At 43.5% G+C, this 22,600-nt stretch overlaps 2 protein-coding genes across 6 annotated transcripts in view; both read right to left on the reverse strand.

Annotated features, from left to right (window-relative positions):
- Nucleotides 1–9,975, reverse strand: part of Fyco1 (FYVE and coiled-coil domain autophagy adaptor 1) — a 77,216-nt gene extending 67,241 nt beyond the window's left edge. The window contains exon 1 of one of the 5 annotated variants that reach the window (XR_005874678.1): nt 9,390–9,558. The gene's annotated coding sequence lies outside the window, so the exon portion shown is untranslated. Of the gene's footprint in view, nt 1–9,389; nt 9,633–9,856 lie in introns of those variants that run through there. The other 4 variants (XM_040739583.1, XM_040739582.1, XM_040739585.1 and 1 more) reach the window with 4 other exon arrangements.
- A 3,872-nt stretch (nt 9,976–13,847) lies between these two features.
- On the reverse strand, nt 13,848–21,223 carry Xcr1 (X-C motif chemokine receptor 1). Its single transcript, XM_040740217.1, has 2 exons — nt 21,105–21,223; nt 13,848–15,909 (listed from the first exon to the last, which is right to left on the reverse strand). The coding sequence occupies exons 1-2, from the start codon at nt 21,211–21,213 to the stop codon at nt 14,900–14,902; spliced, it is 1,119 nt and encodes a 372-aa protein (XP_040596151.1). The 5' UTR covers nt 21,214–21,223; the 3' UTR covers nt 13,848–14,899.
- Nucleotides 21,224–22,600: the final 1,377 nt, after the last annotated feature.

A 22,600-nucleotide genomic window follows, 5' to 3' on the forward strand; every position in this document is an offset into this window, starting at 1 on the left:
TATCCACAGTATGCTGAGAAAGTAATAGATTCTTTGTGATGACCAATGAGTTGCCAGGATGTCCCTGAAAAGAAGTAGGTAGATGTGAGGCCAGATGGAGGTACAGTGAAAATGAAGGTACAGCTTTCCTGCACTACTCATTCCACTGTTGCCAACCCAGGGCAGTGGCTTCCAGATGCAATCATGAAGGAAGAGAGCTGTACCCTTATTCCATGAAGCTCAGGGCTGTATGCACAGGCAATATAAGGGCTAAAATGAGGCTGAGGTGCATGCTCCTGGGGTAGGGGAGCTTGGGAAGGAGGTAAGAACAGCAGACTGTGGATGGGACCGTGTGTATAACACTGAATTTCCTGTATTCTAGCTATTTTGGAATCCAGCCTTAAGGAAAAGATGTATGCCAATTAAACCAAGATCTTGGCATAAGGAGTCTGGATATACACAAAAAATGAATTCCTTTATGATTTTGTAGCTGAGCTAGGTGTGTCAGTATACACCTTTATTCCCAGCATCCAGAAGGCAGAAACAAGTATAATTCTGTGAGTTAGAATCCAACCTAGTTTACACAGCAAATTCCAGGCCAGCCAGGACTACATAGTGAGACCTTGTTTTAAACAAACAAACAAACAAACAAACACACATACAACTAAACTGTGGTGCTTCACAGCTGCTACCTATTGTTCATGGCACACCACGTCCATGGCACTCTCTATGGGAGCTGATTTTGGTTGTACTTGACTGGTATCAAGTTCCCAGGCCACAAGGTGAGCTATTTTCTATCACTGATCTCACGTGCCGATTTTCCAGAGTCTATGACAGTGAGTTTTCAACCTCCCTAATGCTAAAACCCTTTCATTCAGTTCCTCATGTTGTAGTGACCTCTAAACATAAAATTATTTTCATTGCCGCCGGGCGTTGGTGGCACACGCCTTTAATCCCAGCACTCGGGAGGCATGTGAGTTCGAGGCCAGCCTGGTCTACAGAGCTAGTTCCAGGACAGCCTCCAAAACAATACAGAGAAACCCTGTCTCGAAAAACCAAAAAAAAAGTATTTTCATTGCCATTTCATAACTGTAGTTTTGCTATTGGTATGTATCATAATGTAAGTGTCATGTTTTCTGATGCTCTTAGGGACTCCAGTGAAAGTCATTTGACCCCCTCCCCACCCAAGAGGTTTCTACCCATAGGTTAAGAACCATTGCTTTAATACAGTTCCTGTTGTGGTGACCCCAATCATAAAAGTATCACACTGTTACTTCACAAATGTAATTTTCTACTGTTATGAATTATAATGTAAATATCTAATATGCAAAATATCTGACATATGACCACTGTGGGGGTCATGACCCACATGCTGAGAACCACTGGCCTATGAGCTTTTTAAAAAAAACAAGCTAATGGCCGGGCGGTGGTGGCGCACGCCTTTAATCCCAGCACCCGGGAGGCAGAGGCAGGCGGATCTCTGTGAGTTCAAGGCCAGGCTGGACCGACAGCCTCCAAAACAATACAGAGAAACCCTGTCTCGTAAAAACCAAAAAAAAAAAAAAAAACAAAAAACCAAGCTACACTCTGGGCAGTGACTCAGGAAGAACATCAAAGCTCTCTGGGTAGAACATTGCCATCTTACAACACAGTTTCCATGGACTCGGAATACTGTACCCTTGGATCTGGGGCCTTATTAACAAAGAAAGACACAGAAGGGGGTACTCTCCACACCATGGTCAACTTCCTCCTTGTGTCTCTACACAACTTCTAGAATGAAGTCTACTTTGACATCTTCAACTCTTGAGCAGACTGCTCCCCTAATTAAAAAAGTACTAGAGCTTCCATATATGTAGCTATAGTCTTTCTTGCTAATAATTCAATGTTATATTAAGCCTATCCTAGCAAAGAAGAGACTAAATACATTCTTTCAAAACATTATTATTTTTACCTAGGACAAAGTACTGAGTTCCTAGTCATGACCAAGGTATTCTTTTAGAGGTGAAGGATGTTCTCTGATTTTCAAATTAACTCTATACCTGCCCAGATACCTTATATGCTATATACATCATATACAGTATATTAATTCTAAACTAAGAAACAAAGATACTCCCTCAGCCTAAAGTTTACTTTACATCATGGTTCAAATGTTTAGTATTCACAGTGTTGCCTGCAAACTCGCTTAGGCATGAACAACACAATATCTGAGGAGCCACACCAGCCAAGAACCATAAGGGGAGGTGGCTGGGATGTGGAAGTCAACATTGCCATGACTTCCTAAGACAACAACTAAGAACTGACCCAGAAAGAACATGGTATAGCCGGGTTCCTCCCCCAGTGCCAAGCAAAGTGAAGCAATTGTAAATTCCACTTTGATCAAAATAAATAAATGATGTCAAAAGGCCTTTAGGGAGGAGTAAATAGCCTTGACCTGGTTCAACACGCCCAGTAGTGTATATATGTTAACAAACAACAGAAATGGGTGCCTCTGATTGGTACTTGTACCTTTCAAGACTAGGTGGTCCCACTGGCTTGAATCAGAAACTGTTAGTGAGCAAGAAGGCCACCCTTACCAGAAATTGACTAAGGGACTATGGTACTCTGTAGGGGTTTCCAGAGTCCAGCACAGGGGCAGGAATTTCAGCACATGTGAGCAAAGGCTTATCAGGTGATCCAACTCCTGGAACCTGTAATTAAAGTATTTCCCTTCTGCATGCCTGAGTCACCTTTTCTGAACCCTTCCTCTTGTTTTAATGAGAACAAGGATGACACTGCCATTGTTTCTTGAACCTTCTCTTGACCCCTTCCTTCTCAACAATTATAAGAGGCTCCTTAGTCATTTCCCTAGAGCACAACAAACAAGTCATAATTTGGCCTATGGATCCAGAATAGGGTCAGAAAGATCTGAGCCCAGGTGTCTTATTTATTTTTAGTGCATTGGTATTTTGTCTGTAGGAGGGTGTGAGCTGCCATGTGGGTGCTAGGAATCAAATCAAACCAGGGTTCTTTGGAAGGGCAGTCAGTGCTCTTAACCTCTGAGTCATCTCTCTAGGTCCTCTAGGTGTCTTTTAAAGAAAATAGACAGTGGTGTGAAGGAAAAGGCTACATGTCTGTCCATGGAGTAGGAACCATAGTTCCACTGCTGGAAATCACAGAGAAAACATCTAGGAGGTAAGGATGAGGCATGTTTCTAGAATGACTACTTCAACAATGAAGAATGAACTTGCCCACAACAAACACCCATGCCACCAAGGTGAGGCAATGTCAGCTGGCAAAGGCATAACCTCCAGGGTCTTTGCTGGACCAGAATGTCAATGGGTCAGTGTAGCTGACTGTAATTTAAGAACTGAGTCTTTGATAGTATACAATATACCCCTCACAGTTACCTTCCCCATTGCAACTAGAAGACACTTGACCAAATACATTTAAGGGAGAATTTATTCTGGCTTACAATTCAAGTAGAAGATTCCCTCATATCAAGAAAGGCATGGCAGTGACCTGAAGGCTGGCCGGTCAGCATTTAGAAAGCAGAGTGAACAGGAAGTGGGCACCTCAAGTTCTGCCTCAGGTAATCTACTTCCTCCAATGAAGTTCCACATCCCAAAAGATTCACAACCTTCCCAAACAGCCCTGTCAAGTAGGGGTTTTGGGTTCAAACACCTGAGGCTATAGGGGTACATTTCACATCCAAACCACAAAAGGCACTAAACATGACCTTGAGGAAGCTCAGGTAACCTCTGGTGCTAACAAGCCAATAGCCAGACAAGAGGTATTTTTGGCACCATTATTAAGGAAGAAGGTCTCATTCAGAAGTAGGGGTGTCACAATTGTGAACAACAGTGATGGTAGGGAGCCTTTGCTTTTAGGAATTTAGTACAATGGAAAAAAAGACATGTCTCCAATAAACTTAGAAACTTGAGGCCTGATCAATGCTTTGATGAAAACAAACTGTCCAGAGCTCATTATTCTAAGGCTTTGTTGCAGAGTCTCACATTCTTCTTTCAAGGCTCTTGGTACTATTTATATTACAGTACTTTATGTGTTAATCATTATTCTTCCCACTTGTGCTATAGCTCCATTACTGTTCATATTTCCCCAGTTCCTAGTACAGTTCAGGTATATGAAAACTCCTCAGGAAGCTACTTGCCAAATTAATGAAATGGAATATAGATCCTCAGTACATAAACAAAACAAAACAAAAAAAAAACCCTTGGGGAATTAAAATATACCAAAAAGTAAATAATAAAAATATTTCAAATAGTGGAAACATGGGCAAACTTTCAACAATGTAAACATTTGTATTTATACACATGGATAAGTATAGTCTTGATCCCTCATCATGGAAACTTCTCTTTATAACAGAGGGAGACCACTCCAGAAAACTACAACCGATCAAAATGCAAAGTTGTGGAGCCCAGTCCTACTGGCTACATCTACAAAACTCCTGAACATAAGGCTCAGGGTACATTGTAGGGGGGTGGGGTGGAGAGGTAGGGGAGTGGAAAGAGGCAGGAGATCTGGGAGCTTGCTGTGAGACCCTGTCTCCTAAAGATGTAGAAGTTACACCATTACACCAATGGTTTCACTGACATGGCTGCCTAAATGTGAACTGAAAAAGGACAACAACAAAAACACGTCAAAGTGGGCATGGAAAGCTGGTGTGGACTCAATTGTACACAACGAACCACAGGCAACTAGAGAATGCTGAGAATGGAAGAAAAGAGTCTTTCCCAGGGAAGAGCACACCACTTGGTCATTCAATACCAAGTAGACAGCCCTGAAAAACACTCATATGAATAATGTTATTCAGACTGAGCAGGTTATACTTAGGAACATATGCCATGTAACAACAACTAATGAAAGAGGCCATGAATTTGAAAGACAGTAAAGACGGGTATAGGAGATAGTTTGGAGGAAGGAAAAGGAAAGGAAAAACGTTGTAATTATATTCTCAAAATAAAATAAAACACAGGTAGAAATGTTTCTTTGCTGAGCACAAATTAGGTGCCTAAAAGTCTACCATGTAATTGCGGAGATTATGTTGTCCTTATTGTGAGGACTACTTACTATTCCAGGAATGAGTGGAATAACATAATTCAGGGATGGATGAGGAGTAAGCCCTCTACCCTAGCCTGTATAAACAGACCCACAGTGCTCTGAGTGCTTTGGGGATTTCTCAAGACTGGTTGTTCACATGGGACCTGTCACCCCAGAAGATGGGGTAACAGGACCTATCACTAATCATTCCTTAGCTGTGTTGGCCTGAACTATCCAGAGCCAAGGCTCTAGCTCCAGGTTTCTAGGTTTTGTGCCCTTTATCAAGAATGAGCTCTGCCTCATGCTGCCTAAACCTCTCCCTAACCAACTCCTCTAGTCTTTCCAGTCTTGCTTTGGACAGAAAGAAGTGTCTATCACAGTTTTCTCTCTAAGGATGTCTTCCTCAGAAATTGTTACTCCATCCAGAACAATAATTAGTACACCGATTACTAGTACCCAGAAACCTAACCTTCTTGTTAGGGGCAGTGTTGTGTTTACTACCTCGTCTTAGGTTGAAGCCTCAACCTCTGTATCTCAGAACATGATAGTATTTGGACACAGGGTCTTTTTAGCTGAAAGAGATCTGAGATTAAATGAAGTTTTGATGATAGGTTCTGATCCAATCTGATTTGTGTTTTTATAAGAGGAACTATGACCACACTACAAATATGTGAACACAGTGAGAAAGTGGCAGATGCAAATGAAAACAGGCTTCAGGACCAGCCAAGCCTTTACATAGGTCCTCAGATCTGTGGGAAAATAAATTTCTGTTGCTTAAGCCTAATTTGTGTCATTTTGTTGTGGTGGTCTAACAGGTAACACATTTCCTCAGAGCCATTTTCCATTCTCAGATGTGTGTATTTGACATTATCAACTAGGCAAACTGAGGTGGGGTGATGTCTGGAGTCTAGGTTCTGAGACATGACAGGAAAAGAACAAAACCAAGACCCAGGGTGGCTGAAGCTTGAGCAAGGGGTAATGGACATGACACTTTCCATTATCAGGAGTAGGTGAGTTCTGTCAACCAGTACCCTGTTCAGACTTTTAGACTGTTTACGTGAACTTTATTATTGAACAAGTAATGTTCAATGATGAGGATCGCGGCATGGTTAGGTGAGGCCCAGTGTACAGTTAGCTCACTTGACGTTTTCTGACCACTTTCTATCCTGTTTTTCAGATGTAGTGTGGGGCAGGTAACCTTCTTTCAGATGGAGATTAAGAATTGTTGTGCTTGGAGAAAGTAGGAAAGGGGAAGAACAGATGTTCTCAATGGCTAACTTTGATTAAGATTTCAAGTATCTTCTCCGTGTTCCTGACAAGTCTTCAGTTGTCCTGAAAAAACATCCAGGCTAGCTGGTGTGGTAGCACACACCTTTGATCCCAGCACTCAGAAGGGCCGAAGCAGGAGCATCTCTTGTCAGTTTAAGGCCAACATGATCTACAAAGCAAGTTCCAGGACATGTAACCCTGTCTCAAAAAACCAAAACCCATCCAGGGCTACAGCTTCAGCTACAGCTTCAGCTTCAGAAAACTTCTTACAGTTTCATTTCAACTAACCATCTGTAGATTAACTGTCCACACTTACACTGAATCTCTGCAGGAATTCTGCTCCTGGCCTACCTCCAAGCATATGAATATATGAAAAGTTTGCTTGGACGGTTCCTTTGGTCCCATTTTTTTTTTTTTTTGATGCTAAGTAATCCCTGACTGAACACCATGTCCTACTCAGGCCAAAGGTGCAGTACCTCAGGCTACTGGTTGGGTAGGCCAGCCCATAGGTACTGAAACCAACCACTAGACCACAGTATTGTTAATGAAACTACGGATTCTCCAACGCTTTTCCTCTGAACCACAGTGTGCATATATTCTCATCCCTACCACTATGACCTGAACCAAATGTCCAAATGCCAGAGTCTCATGAACAAATAGGACCATTGGTGGCCACTATAAGCACCAGCTAAGTGGTTCCAAAGTCAGAAAATGGGAGTTGGATGAGCTATGTTCTTAGGATGATACAGACACCAGTTAATTCTAGTGACTCATCAGAGAGTAACTAAAAAGTAGGAAGTATTTCTTCCATGTATAGACCCACAGAAACATCCCAATTTCTACCCCACAGTAACTGCTCAAGTTGAGGTTCAAATGCTGCTTGAGAGAAGCAGGAGCACAATAGCCACCTAGGTGATCAGATGTCAACATGGCTTCGGACAACTGTCCTCTACTTGCAGCTGCCTCTGAGTTTACAGACCCTAGATGTGACCCTTTCTGTTGCCAGGGATGCCTGCAGTGAATGTGACTCCTAACTCTTGGGTTCTACCAGTGGTTTCCATCATGAGTTCACAGATCAGCACACTTCCCCGAGCTCATATTGATACACTCCAGTCTTGAGTTATCTATATCTTGCTTTTGAGATCTCCAGAAATCAGAGGTGACCTATCATCCAACCCTGCCCTCTAAAGAAAGGGAAGCCAGGATTAGGGGCTCGCATTTCTTGAGTATTCTGTGTTCTGTCGGCAGCAAGCCTCCAGTTTCAAGGACCAACATAGGTCAAGGCCACCAGATGTTATTTTATTAAATTTAAAAATAAACACCAATCCCAGTTCCCTCTCACCCCTCCACCATCCCTCCCCACCCCCAGAGAGGGCAAGGTCTCCCATGGGGAATCCCAAAGTCTGTCACATCATTTGGGGCAGGATCCAGCTCCCCGCCCCCATCCCCTTATCTAGGATGAGCAAGGCATCCCACCATAGGGAATGGGTTCAAAAGGCCAATTCATGCACTAGGGATAAATAGTGGTCCCACGGCCAGCAACCCCACAAGCTGCCCAAGTTCTGCAATTGTCACCTTCATTCAAGGGGCCTGGTTTGGTCCTAAGCAGGTTCCCTAGCTGTCAGTCCAGAGCTAGTGAGCTCCCACTTGCTCGGATAATCTGTTTCTGTGGGTTTCCCCATCATGGTCTTGACCCCTTTGCTCATATAATCTGTCCTCCATCTCTTCATCTGGACTCCAGGAGCTCAGTCCAGTGCTTAGCTGTGGATCTCTGCATCTGCCTCCATCAGCTACTGCAAGATGGCTCTATGATGGCAATTAAGGTAGTCACCAATCTGATTATAGGGGAAGGGCAGTTAAGTTACCCTCTCACTATTGTTTAAACTCTTTGTTGGGGTCATCTTTGTAGATTCCCAGGAATTCCCCTAGTGCCAGGTTTCTCATTAATCCCATAATGGTTTCCTCTATCAAGGTATCTGTTTGCTCTCCCTCCCCCAATGTTCTCCTCCCCTCCCCTCTCTCCTACCATTCTCCCCCTCCCCCAAGCTCCCAATTTATTCAGGAGATCTTATCTATTTCCCCTTGGGGGGGGCCCAAGTATTGTCTCTTAGGGTCCTCCTTGGCTCTTAGCCATTCTAGTATCCTGACGTCAGCCCTAAGGGCAAAGGAACCTGAGACATTTCCAAATTCTAAAGCAACTGTAAAAATAAAGTAAAATCTCTCTCTCTCTCTCTCTCTCTCTCTCTCTCTCTCTCTCTCTCTCTCTCTCTCTCTCACACACACACACACACACACACACACACACACGGATGACATGGCAGGACTGCATACTTTACCTATGTTCTTATAAAATAAACAGTTCTCTAAATAAATGAAATGGGGGTACAGAGAAGAACACCAAACAACCGCATACTTCAAGCCCTGTGTCCTAAAGCTATAGTCTTTTCGGATCCTTTTAGTGAAAGGAGGCTGAGAGTCAGCACTGTGCTGACCTCCAGGATGCTAACAATCCTGGCCCATAAACTAGTATTCTGCATTTCAACACAACAGAACTGGTTGTCAGAGTGAGAGGTCCGGGGACAGCAATTCGATCCAGAAGGTTACAACACTAAAAGTACAAACCTGTGGCTCAACACCCTTCCCCTGCATCCAGCGGCAGCGGAGCAGATGGCAGAGGAATTATCCTTGCCTCGGACCACAAGGCCCACAGCGGGGAGAGAGAGGCTGTAAGTAGATTAAGCCCTGATCCTCTCTGCCCCTAAATGCCCCTGACCCATTTCTCTGTCTGGAAAGAAAACCACTGTGGTTAAGTCAGACAAGCAGAGGGCCAGAGAGACTCTGATGAACACAGGCAATATCAACAAGCGCTCCGTGTATCTAGCGCGCAGGAGACAGCAGTGGGGAACACTGAGGAGTAGCGCAAAGAATCGCTATAAGTGCATTAATAGGAAACTACGTGGCTTAAAGTATCAACCGCACGTTCTTTTCTCTCATGAAAATAGGATATCGCCCTGCCCCCAAACAAGTTCTCACAGCCTAGTGCTACCACGCGAGAAACACGGAGTCGTTCAACAGGTGTTTCCAGAACGTCACCGCAGAGCTACCTTCAGATCCTGCACCTGGTCACACGGGCAAGGGGGTAAAATCAGCAAAGGATGGCAGGGGCCCCCGGAGCCTTGCAAAGAGCTGGAGTAGGCTTTCCCGAAGACTAAGCCCCAATGCCCGCGAGAACTCCAGAGTTTGGCTCCGGAGCCAGGGGTTTCGGGTGTCCTGACGAAGCTCCGCCTCACGGGGGAGAGGCTTCACCAGGAGGTCCCACAGGGTGGCCCCTCGGCCGGCTCGGGTCTTGGGGGACAGCGTTGAAGGTCTCTCTAGCCGACCCCACAGACATCCCGGGGACTGGCGCCAGCCCCTCTGCCCACAGGGCTTCTCCCCGAGGCGGCGGGCACCCTGGGTGGGAGGGGACAGCCTCGGCAACAGGTGACTACCTAGCCCCCCGAGAAGCCTCCGCGCCGGGGTCCAGAGCGGCCCCAGTGTATTCGAAGTCTCTCCGGCCACCCTGGGCACTTACACGCTCGTGGGTCCACCGCCGGGCAGAAACGAAACTTTCTAGGGCCGAGCGGAAGAGTAGGAGGGCTTAGTGCCAGCGGCCATGAAGCGCACGGAACGCCGAGCGCGCGCGCGGACTACGACTCCCGGCATGCTCCACGAAGTGGCGTCCCTTTGGAGAAACCTAAAAAGCTTTGCGTACCCGGAGGGAGGCAGGGCCAGGAGTCCTCTGAACTCCTGAGCGAGTGCTGTTGGATACTTGCTGTGAAGCTCTTGCAGTGTGGCTGATTGGCTTTGAAACGCACATAAGCTGTAAATATAAAATAATGTACCTGATTGAAACCCCCAATGTAAAAATAGCTCGTTAATATTTTTGTGCTATTTTTACTTACTGAACTAAAAAGAAAAGAAAAGAAATCACTATGTATTGCAGGATCTAAATTCTCAGTTTTTGGTTCTTCTCATTAACAGAGACATAGAATCAGTGCTTGAAATTAGCCTGTGTTTTTGCTTGTTGCACTGAAAAGCACCTCGAAGCCTGATGCAATAAAATGCTGCATTCCAAGACGGGCATGCTAAAGAAAAGGGAGAGTAAGATGTCAGTTTGTCACTAGGTTCTATTCCTTAGCTCCGGCTGGTTACTCCTCACCGTGACTTAACTTTTTGTCGTTTTAGCTAGACGTGCCTGTCTACCTCACAGAGCTTAGCAAACTAGTGGCATATGCCAGATCTCAGCATTTCAGGGTTTTCCTGAATAGATTCACACAATATACATTGTTGTGCCCAGAATCACCAAGAGACCCATTCTCATGCAAAAGCAAAGAGGCTTTTTATTGTTTAAGGAGTTAACAGTCTTAACTTGGGCCCTTAGTCCATTCATCATGAGAAGGACCCCCAAGGTGGGGGGGGGGGCAACGGTCTCAGGATTGGTGTGCTTTCGGCTTGGGCGACCTGTCCTGTGTTGATTGGTCAACTGGTTGTTATGGGCTACTCTGCACACCTCCCTTACACCACTTTTACAGTAAATCACCACCAGAGCCTGGTAGCTAACTTCTGGTTGGTTCCTTGCCACATGGAGGGTATCTTGACCTCCTAGACAAGGTCAGGAAACTCAGCACATTTTTGCTGAGTCAGAGCTCATGGCTGCCAAAGCAGTGGGCCGGTTGAGGGTCTAGTCCCTTCATGTATATATTTTGGTTTGGTTTTTGGTTTTTTAAGACAGGGTTTCTCTGTAACAATTCCAGCTGTCCTGGAACTCGCTTTGTAGACAAGGCTGGCCTCAGACTCACTGAGATCAGCCTGCCTCTGCCTCTCAAGTGCTGGGATTAAAAGCATGTGCCACCACTGACCACGGGACAAAGATCTCTTAATTAATTTCATGTTTTACATGAGACGTATAGGAGGTAACATTGACTTGATGGAATTGGCCGTCTGTGGGTAGGAATAAAAAGGAGCCTCTTGACAGAAATGACTCCCTTTTCTGTTAACAAAGGAAAACTAAAAAAGGAGAGAAGTGGGAGGAGATGACAATGGAAATGAAGAATCATCAGCATAGTGGTTGCTCCAACCACAGCCTATACAGCTTTGGGATGTTAATAAGAGAGTGCCTCGCCCGCTGCACAGCCTGTATCGGAGAATGAGCCGAGGGTGTCAGGATTGATGACACAGAGACCAGTCGGCGATGTAAAGAAAACTTTAGCAGGGCGTTGGAGGCACACGCCTTTAATCCCAGCACTCGGGAGGCAGAGGCAGGCAGATTTCTGTGAGTTCGAGGCCAGCCTGGTCTACAAAGTGAGTTCCAGGACAGCCTCCAAAGCCACAGAGAAACCTTGTCTCGAAAAACAAAAAAAACAAAAACAAAGAAAACTTTAAGCAGGCCCCAAGAAGGCTCAAGAAAAACTTCCCAAGAAAGGCTTCCCTCAAGAAAAGCTTCTGCTCCCTCTCTTACCCCTCGCTGGTTCTGCTCTGACACCAGAGACTGTGGTGGGTGGGTCAGGAAGAGGCCATTAGTCTTTGGAGAGGTCAAGGCCAGGGCGTTCCCGTGGTCGAGCCCTTTTTCAGGAACTTATTGCTCCGGTAAACAGTTCTTATGGACACCAGGTTGTTTTCAGTAAACATGTTTTTAGTAAACATGGTTTGTCTTACAGCTGCCTGCCACCAGGCTGATGGGGAAGTGGGTCTCTGGCCAAGGTCTGTTGTCCCCACAAGAGAGCACCCTTGTTTGAAACTTAGTTTCTAAATAGGTTTACAGAGAAGAGGAAGACAGGCCTCCAACAGGGATGTGTTCTATAAAGGTAATGATGCATTTTGAAAATTTCATAGTAGGGCAGTTCATCTGGAATATAGTTACACAAATTAATATGACTATGGTATCACTAGACAATTTAGTCTTAAGGGATCACAGTCATATATGGTCCAACACTGACCAAAATATTGTGCCCCAGATGATGGCATATATTAAGAACCTAATATGTTGTGTCCTAACCGAAAACCTATATAGCATTATGTTTAAAACTGAACACTGCTCTGTGATGTAGGTAGGACTCATTTCTGTACTTCAAATTGGAGTATACTGAGGCTCAGAGAAAGAAAGGAATACCAAGCTCACTTGGCTAATGGACAGAGCTGTAAACTAAGATGGAGTGGAAGGTTTCTGAGGCATGTCTACGTAAAATATCGTGAGGTACACGAAATGCTCAGCTTGATCTACAAAGGAAAGGAGATCAGAAGAGGGCAATGGATTCCCCTGGAGTACAACTGGTGTTTCTTTGGGCCATCAGCTCCCAAACAGATAAGGAAACATTTATTGATTATGAAAGTTTGGCCTTGTTAATTTTTTTCCCCCTAACAACTTGCCTTTTCTGTCTCCTCAAGAAACAGATGCCTGAGCTCTCCAGGATGGCAATTAACTGGTTGCCTCTCCACCCACACCTCCTGCGGAGTGTGAGCCCAGGGACTCCTCATTCCCCACATTGTCCCATACCTGCAGGAAGCTGCCAACCATGAACCCGAGTCCATATTCTCAGAGTCTGGAATGTTCTGGTAGCAACTCCACCTCAATCCCCATCCCCCATCTCTCTCTCCCCAAACCCTGCCTCATCTCAGAAAGCCCACCAAACACAGCCCCTCCCCCATATATGCTCAAGACTACTCCTACAGGGTATTTAAACTGACCCCAGTTTAAACAGACATGTGGGGTTTTGGTCTCTCTTCCCTGTTTATCCTCTGAGGGGCCAGAAATCATCTGGGAGCATTTTACGCATTAAACCTGGACTTTTTCTAATTCGGTTTGATTTGGTCTGATTTGCATTGCTGCATGGCAGAAAGACTTAACAGGGTGCAAAAAAAAATTCAGGCATTAGCTTAGCCTTGTTCCCAACTAGCTCTTAAAATGTAAATTAACCTGTTTATACAATTCTAGGTTGTGCCACCTGGCTCCTTAACTTTCCCACCGTACCACAAGTCCTACTTCCTATGGGTCTGTTGGAAAATCCCCCTCATCAGACTCTTTTTCCCAGAGTTCCTCTCTCCATGGAAATCCTGCCTGTCCTCTCCTGCCTAGATATGGTCCATTCAGATCTTTACTAAACCAATCAGAAGGTGCCTCAGGCAGGTGAGGGAGGACAGAGACACACTTTCAAACACTGTACAAAAAATATTGTCCCAACCCCGGAGCTCTGGTTAAAAATGGTTGTGAGCCACCATTCGGGTTCTGGGGTCTGAACCTGGGCCCTTGAAAGTTGCTTCTTCCTGATAAGTCATAGCTATTTTATGGCTTTATTTATATTTTTTCATTAATTCTTTATAATCTACTGCTACATGATTTTATTTATCTATTTTTGGTTGAAAGAACAGGATCCGAGTTTCACCTCTGGCTGTGGATGCAGACATGACGGTCTAAACTTCCTCAAAGGGGCATTCTGGTGGAATCACCTCATATTACTAGGGAAATCTGGGTCCTCTTTTGGGGTTCTTGGCTCATTAATAAAAGAATTTAAGAAACAACTCAGAAGGAGGCTTGAGAATAATTTTATTTAAAGCTTCAAAGAAAAAAAAAAAAGATCTAGGCAGACAAGCTATAAATCCAGGCAGGCAGTTTTCCAGAGGAAGAAGATGGAACAGAGAAAGAGAGAAAAAAAATAAGAAGCAACAGGAAGACACTGTGGAGTAGAGGCCATTGTAGAGATGGAGTCGTGGGCATGTGATCCTGGGAATAAGCTGGAGAGATATTGGAAAGGCAGAATCCAAAGGACCTGGCCCTGGGGGCTTCAGGAAAGGGAATGCAGTGTTTGAGGAGGGCTCAGCTTTGGAGAATGGTAGAAAGGGAAATGCTGACACTATCATCCAGATGGCAGGAAGTCAGCTTTCTCTCAATCTGGAAGAGATGAAACAACAGAGGAATCTTCAACCTGCGTGCCTTTGTTAAGTGGTCTATGCTTATCTGAACCTTCATGGATGCATTGGTGTCACCTGGAAGTTAGCAACAATATCTTGTTCGTCTTTGCATTGTCTAAATACTTAGATTCAGATGGCAGCACATATTGCATTCAATTAGGGGGCAAATATCTAAAAGCTAGTTTGTGTGTCAGCAGCTCTTGCCAGAATACAGAATTATTTTCAGTTTAGTGTCTTCTTATCCTGAAGACATTTTCTCCAGAACCTGCAAGGAATCAAAGAACCAGACACCACCAAAGTGAAAACAAAAAACAAAAAAACAGGCGAGGTAATCCTATGTGCCAGCAACCTCATTGTACAGTTTGCACATGCTGAGAGTTTGAGCCCTCCCGATGTTTGCAAAACATTCTATTTAGGATCTTCTGACCAGTCACTGATAAGCAATCTATGTCTAAGTGAGAGAATGAATGATGAACTGAGTCCAGGGAGTATTGCTTTGGAGGGCCCAGGTGGAAGCCACCTTCCCACAGCCATCATGTGGTTCCTCCACGCTCCCGCAGTCGTTGCTGGCATCTCCTCTATTGTGTCTTCTGCCACGCTCCTTCCCAATCCACTTCTCCTTGACTTCCTCCAGCTTCCCTAGTCACCTCTGTGTACCCATCCTCTCCTCTCAGTAGAAGGAGGGGCCCTCATATGTAAAGACGCCAGGGGAGTAGGAGGATGGGACGGAGACGAATGTCTTCTGGCAGACCTGCTGGAGGAGACTTTTTAGGTGTCTGCGGAACTTGACCCCAACAAAGACATAAAGCACTGGGTTGAAGCAGCAGTGAGAGAAAGCCAACATGCGGAAGATGATCATAGCCAGGTCTAGCCGTTGCCTGATCTCACAAGTCCTCTGGATGATTTCAGTTTCCTGCAGTGTCTTTAGGAAGAGGATGAGGTTGTAGGGAGCCCAGCTGAGGAAGTATGCCACCACGATGGTAAAGATGAGCCTGACTGTCCGGTGCCTCTGTCTGGACTTTGAACGAAACAAGGTCCTGAGAATCTGTTTATAACAGAACAGGATGATCCCCATGGAGAGGAGAAAGAAGATGTTGTGCTGGTAGACTGAGGCCAAGAACCCACGAAGTTCAGAATAATCACATGCTGAGACATTCACCTTGTGGAAGATAGCATCGGGAATAGAGGACAGGATGCTGGCTGTCCACACAGATGTGATCACCAGCACACGACATCGGAGGGTATGGATGCCCAGGGTAGAGACGGGATTCACTACGGACAGGTAACGGTGGATGGTCATAATGGTGAGAAAGAAGATGCTGCTGTAGAGGCTGATGGAGAAGACCAGGTTGAGGAGTTTGCAGAGGAAATCACCTAGCAACCAGCCCTGATATTGTGCTAAGACCCACACAGGCAGCAGGCAGGAGAAAATAAGGTCTGAGAGACACAGGTTGAGGATGAAAACATTGGTGAGTGACTCTAGATTCTCATACTTCACCAAGACCCAGAAAACCAGGCTGTTACCCATCAGGCTAAGGAGTAATACCAGAGAGTACAGGACGGCAGTGAAGTTGGCAAAGGTGGTCTTGCTCTCACATAGGTGACTCTGTAGATCATAATAATAATCAGAGGATTCAGAGGACTCCATTTGGCCCCAGGAGGCAGTGGTACTGAGAGCATCTGAAATGATAGACATTTGGGGTTTAAATCCATATGGTTGGAACATAGATCATTAGGACCCATGTTACAAAAAAGTAAGGTTCATGGGCCAGATTCCATTGGTGAGCTATTTATAACAAGATTGAGAATTGGGCCACCATATAAAGTAAGTAAGGAACATTTTTCTTTTCCGTAGAAAGACTTTCTTGACCAAGGACACACAACATTGATTTACATTCTGTCACAAGCCCCATTCTCTTGGTAGACTGGCAACTGAGAAGTCTTGATAGCTCAAGTTCACAGTAGATGTAGGCGAAAAGAGAAGTGTTACTGGACCTAAAAACTTGAAACCAAAGTGGGCTCCGCTATTGTGTCCTCGAAACATTTTTTTAAACCTTTCCGAGCCTTAGTTTCTCGTACACAAAAGGGCTCATGTTCCCAGATTAATTCATCCGATTGTTCAGTATCTGGCTGGAGAGCATTTATTCAATGTCATTATGCAATAAATGGCTAGAGAGTGTTGTGTCTGTCTTTCCTCTCTTTCTCCCTCCCCTCATTTTCTTCCCTCCTTTCCCTTTCTCCATCCTCTCTCATTTCCTGTTCATAAGCTGCATAGATCTGGATATAAGGCTTGTGTTGAAAAAAAAATTTTTTTTCTTTCTTGGGACATCCTGAGGAAGTGAGAGGACAGACAAAGCAAAATAATGCCAAAGCTACAGATAAAGGACAAACCCTTGCTAGCACTGAGGATTAAATCTCAGGGAAGAAAGCATCTTCCGCTGAGAGTTTAGTTTACAGGTCTTATAGAGATCAACACCTGTCTGGAGCACACAAGGGCATAGAAGTCCAGAAAACTATAGTGAGCCAAACTTATTCAGTTTCCTTTGGGTAACTGGGCACTGGAAACAGTGAGATGAGAAGACTGAAGAAATGACTGGAAGAGCTGGAATTTTTCATCTCGATAATTCGTGGAAGCTGCTGGGTCACATAAGGAGGAGAGTAGAAAGCTTGAAGCAGTAGCTCTCTGAGTCAGATAAGTGAGTTCTCATCACCTGCTGTGGGGGGGGGTACTGTGCCTACATACCATAGCAATTCCCTGTGATCTTGCAACTTTCTGTAAGATATTATATATCTTATATACCTCCATTTCATAGGATAGGAAAGTGGTCCAGCCTGGTGAAAACACTTTCTCAGCATTTATAAAACCAGGAAGCTGGAGCAGCTAAGACTGCAACTCAAACTCCTATGTTCCTGTATTTTGAGGAAGATAATTGGAGAAATAGTCTGAGCTTTTCAAATATTAAAGTTTAAATAGGTTGGGCATGGCAGTACATGAGTATAGTTTGGCTTCTTGGGACTAAAGTGGGAAGATTATGAATTTGAGGTCAGCTGGGGCTGTCTAGTTGGACCATGTATTATTTTTTTAATTTAAAAAGTGTGTTGTGTCATAACAAAGCTGCATAGTTGTGGCAAAAAAAAGAGACAGGTAAATGAAATTAATAGAGAAGTCACACAGCTATAGTTACGTACTATATTTTTGACAAAAATACAAAAGTCATGCATTGGAGAAAAGTCAATCTTTTCAACAAATAGTACTTGAAAAACTGGTTATCTATACCTAGAAAAATAAGCTGTATCTCAATAAAAAATAGCTCAACGTGGATTAAAGACTTTAAGACCTGGACTTCTGAAACTGTTAGAGGAAAACAGAGAAACCACTTCAAGATTTGTCATAGGAGTTTCATTAGAAAAGGACTCCAATAGCTCAGAAAATAATATAAAAATAGACAAATGGGATTGCATGAAATTGAAGAGCTTCTGCATAGCAAAGGAAGCAATCAGAGGAAGACATGGGCTATAGAATGGGATACATTTGACAGAAGATTATTGTGCAGAATATATAAAGAATTTTAATACTAAAAACCCAACCAAGTCAATCAATAAATAGGCTAATGAAATGAGCAGACAGTTCTCAAAAGTGCAAATGTCCCCAAACACAGAAAGGATATTTAACATCATTAGGGATCAGAGAAATGTAAATTAAAGCCATACAGATATTTCATCTCCCCCCCCCCCAGTCAGAAAGTCTGTCATTATGAAAACAACAAATGGTGGTGAGGGTGTGGGGGGAAAAGGAACCCTTCTTCACCGCTGGTGAGGTTGTAAATTGGTTTAGCACTATGAAAATCATTATGGAGGTTCTTAAAAAACTAAAAGTAGAACTACCACATGACCCATTCCTGAGTATAATCCCAAAGGTCTCTAAGACCATACAACACAGAGATACCTGTACATCTATGTTTCTTGTAACACTATTCAGAATCAGCCAAATGTCATCTGCTAACCGATGACCTGGTAAATAAAAATGTGCCTTATGTAATATTGGGGTTTGAAAGAAAATGGCCCCATAGGGTCATCCATTTGAATGCTTAGACACTAGTTAGTGGAAGAGTTTGGGAAGAATTAGGAGTGTGTCCTTATTGGAGTTGATATGTCACTGGAAATTCTCTCTCTCTCTGTCTCTCTCTCTGTGTCTGTCTCTCTGCTGCCTGTGGATCAGGATATAAAGCTCTTAGTTACTACTATAGTATCATGCCTTTCTTTCTGCTTCCCACAATGATGATCATGGCCTAGCTCTCTAAAACTATTAAGCAGGTCCCCAATTAAATGTTTTCTTTTATAAAAGTTGCCTCCATCCTGGTTTCTCTTCACAGAAATAGAACAGCAACTAAGGCATAACACAATGGAGTTTTATTCACCCATAAAGAAAAATGAGAGCCGGGCGTTGGTGGCGCACGCCTTAAATCCCAGCACTCGGGAGGCAGAGGCAGGTGGATCTCTGTGAGTTCAAGGCCAGGCTGGACCGACAGCCTCCAAAACAGAGAAACTCTGTCTCGTAAAACCAAAAAAAAAAAGAAAAAGAAAAAGAAAAATGATATTAAGTAATTTGCTGGAAAATGGTTGCAAATGGAGATCATTATGTTAAAGGAAATAAGCTGTACAAATATACCTTATTTTTCCCCTCTGTCTTGAAGAACCAGGTACCCAAGGTTGGGACAACTAAAAACACTGGAAAGTGAGGAGTATAAATCACCGAAGGGGGGAAAAAAGATAGAAAGTCCCATATTTTGTCCATGTACTCTACTCGAATGGCTATCTCTTTTCTTGTTTTTGTATGCTTGTTTGTTTTGTCTTTCAAGACAGGGTTTCTCTGTATTGCTTTGGAGGTTGTCCTGGAACTCATTCTGTAGACCAGGCTGGCCTCGAACTCACAGAGATCCACCTGCCTCTGCCTCCTGAGTGCTGGGATTAAAGGCGTGCACCACCAAAGCCCGGCTATCAAATGGCTATCTTTTAACTATAAATGTGCTGGTGCTATCTGAAAGAACTTAACTGATATTTGAAGCTTCAGCACAGAGGAGGCAGAGCTTAGTTTTAGGAATTTTTTTAAATATTTGAGGAAGAAACAACACTAACCTTACACAAATACCTGAAATAAAAGATAGATCCCCTTCAACTTGCTTTATGAGGCAAGTGTAACCATGATACCAAAATTAGAATTTACAATTAGCAAAAACTACATACTGTCTTCATGAAACAAAACTTCTCCTTTTACTTTTTTTTTTTTTTTTTTTTTTTTTTTGGTTTTTCGAGACAGGGTTTCCCTGTGGCTTTGGAGGCTGTCCTGGAACTCGCTCGGTAGACCAGGCTGGTCTCGAACTCACAGTGATCCGCCTGCCTCTGCCTCCCGAGTGCTGGGATTAAAGGCGTGCGCCACCAACGCCCGGCTCTCCGTTTACTTTTTGAAAGAGACTTTTCTTAAACTCATTATATAGCCCAGGGTCTTGAACTTCTGATCCTCCTAACTCCATTTTGAGACTGGCAGGATTCAAGGCCTGTGCTACCACACCAGGTTTATGCAGTACTGGAAACTAAATCCAGAGCTTTGTCCATGCTAGGCAAATGTTGTACTGACTGAACTACATCTGTAGCTAACATAAAAATTATTTCCAAAATGTAAGTTGAGTCAAAGTCAGTAATACATTTTAAATATTTATTACATTTATTTATTTATTTGTGTTTATGAGTGTATGCATCACACACTTGCCATGGTATGCATTTGGAGGTCAATGGACAACATGTGGAAGTTGATTTTCTCCTTCTACCAGGTGGATCCCTGGGATAGAACTCAGGCTATAAGGCTTGGTGAAAAGCACCTTTGTCTACTGGGCCGTCTCTCTGGTCTCAGTAATGTATTTTAAACGGCAATATAACATAACCAAGTGTGTTTGTCCTAGAAATGTGAGGTTGCCTAAACATTTGAATGTTAAACAATTTAGGTCACCATAACAGAACAGAAATAAAACCTACATCATCTTTGTTATTAAATGCACAAGACCAAGTTTAATATCCATTCTCAATACATGTTTTCAACAAGTTAGAAACAAAAATGATATCAAGGTCTTAATTTATGGCTTTCTTTTGTTCTGTGACTGTAAAAGTTCATGATGTGTTGGTGTATGCCTGTAACCCCAGCATTATGGAGGTAAAAGCAGGAGAATTAAGAGCTTAAGGACATCCTCAGCAACACAGCAGATTTGAGGTCAGTCTGGGCTATCCAAGACTCTGTCTCAAAAAACAAAATGTCATGTAACCTTGTCCCCAGTACAACAGGCCTTCCCAGATAACTTGGTTCCATGTTCTGGGCATCTCATATTTGACATGAAGTAAACTGCTATATTCTTTAAAGTGAAGTTGTTGTTTTATATTAACATATTCTAGGAATTTGGCTTCCATTTTTCTGTTGTGCCCCCTCCTTACCATCCCCTTGACTTATTTCAACTCTAAGGGAGTGAATTTAGTTTTTTGTCCCATGGGATTATTTAGAGTGAGAAATAGTTCTAAGTTATCCAGCCATCAAAAATAAGAATTTACATAGCAACTTGGAGTCAAACAAGCCCCTCTGCTTCTTCCAGCAAGGAAAACATTATATATCTGTTCTATTCAAGGAGAGAGTCATAGATTGCCTTCTCTAAAAGTACAGATTCTTGGGAAAGCCCAGATGAAAGGAATCTGAGTCTCAGAAGCAAGCCTCATAACGCTTACGGTTTAATTAGCCTGCTAAGAGGTTCTGATGACCACCAAACTTCAGAACCCCTGGTGCAGGCTACTAAAAGAAGAAAATGTGAGTTCAAAATGTATGCAAAGGAACTCACCTGAGTTTGCTCCACTTTCCATGTCTCTTTTCAAGTCTGTATGCCTTGTGCTTGCTTTGCTTCCCTCTTCCAGTGCGGGGAATAGCCCTATGATCGACACACGTTCCATCAACTTTTCTGGACTGGCCTCAAATTTCCTCATTAAGGGTGAAGTTTGGAAATAAGTTTTTCTTATGTTTCCTTATACTTGGTTTCAGTATGAGCAGCATACAGATCCTCTAGTCTAAACTATCAAACTCTAAAACACCGTTTAGACATGGGCTGTGGATCTTTTTGTCTAATTGTCCATCCAATCCACTCCAACAAGATACACAGCTCTGTCTGTGCTGTAATCCCAGGTAAAATGAGGCCAGATGTGGACTCGGTCACAAAAGACTGCTGCTTTCTAGATGTGATGGCCCATTCCCATCAATCCCAGAACTCTAGAGATAGAGGTAAGAGAATCAAAATTTAAGGTAAACCTACCTACATAGTAAGTTGAAGGTAAGCTTGGGCTATAATAAGACCCTGTCTGAACATCCAAACAAATGACCCCAAAATAAAAAGTACTGCTGCTATATTGAGAGCTCTGGGAATGGCATCTGGGCCTGACTTTTTGTTACATTCATAGGGGTCTCTGGTTTCTAGACGAGTCCACACGGTATACAGGAATTTACCAAAATGTGTCAGCTCCAGTACTACAACTCCTTTCTGGGCCACTATCAAAGGACATTGGTGAAGTGAACTGGTTCTAGTGGGAAGAGCCTGAAGCATTGCACCTGGTTGTTCATTCTTTGGGAAAAAAATAAAAGAATGCCCAGACTCTCAGCTGTGTTGTTTATGAGTCAAAACGTCCAGACTTCAATCTACACTCATTAAATTTGCTGTTTGATTTAAGAAAGTCTCAGCTCTCAATGTCCAAGATCAGGGAAGGTTAGGTAAAGGACTTTTACAGTGACTTCTATATAGCATAGTATGTAGTATGAACATACCATTTCCCACTTCTTATTGCAAAAAGAGGAAAGGGTCCCTAGCTTCTTTTCACTTCCCTCTGAACAGTCTCACTTTTTCTCGCTAAAGATTCCCCTATCCTACCCTGCAACTGATTTCCAACTTCTATTGCTGAGGCTGCCTGTTTTCTGTTAGTTAGAGACACACAAATTGTGTTAGAGATACACAAATACCATGACATTTTGTCTTCCTTTTATGTATCTCCCAGGAAGCTACCAAAATCTACAGATTGTCTGCCGTGTCGTTTTTCCTTTCAAATCCTAAAATTGCTCTCAAGTTTCCTTAAGTTCTTTTATCTATTAGGCTAAGAACCAGCAAAAGGGGACCTGCATTCTCTTCTAACACTGCCTATCTCCTACATGTTGGTATTATAGGTAATGTCACTGTCTTGGATATGGTTATCATTGCTCTGATTAAATACCATGACCAAAAGCAAGTTGGTGAGGGAAGGATTTATTTGGCTTACACTTCCACATTACAGTCCAACACTGAAGGAAGTCAGGACA

Source organism: Mesocricetus auratus, unplaced genomic scaffold, assembly GCF_017639785.1.
Source record: "Mesocricetus auratus isolate SY011 unplaced genomic scaffold, BCM_Maur_2.0 Super-Scaffold_100691, whole genome shotgun sequence".
Taxonomy (NCBI): domain Eukaryota; kingdom Metazoa; phylum Chordata; class Mammalia; order Rodentia; family Cricetidae; genus Mesocricetus; species Mesocricetus auratus.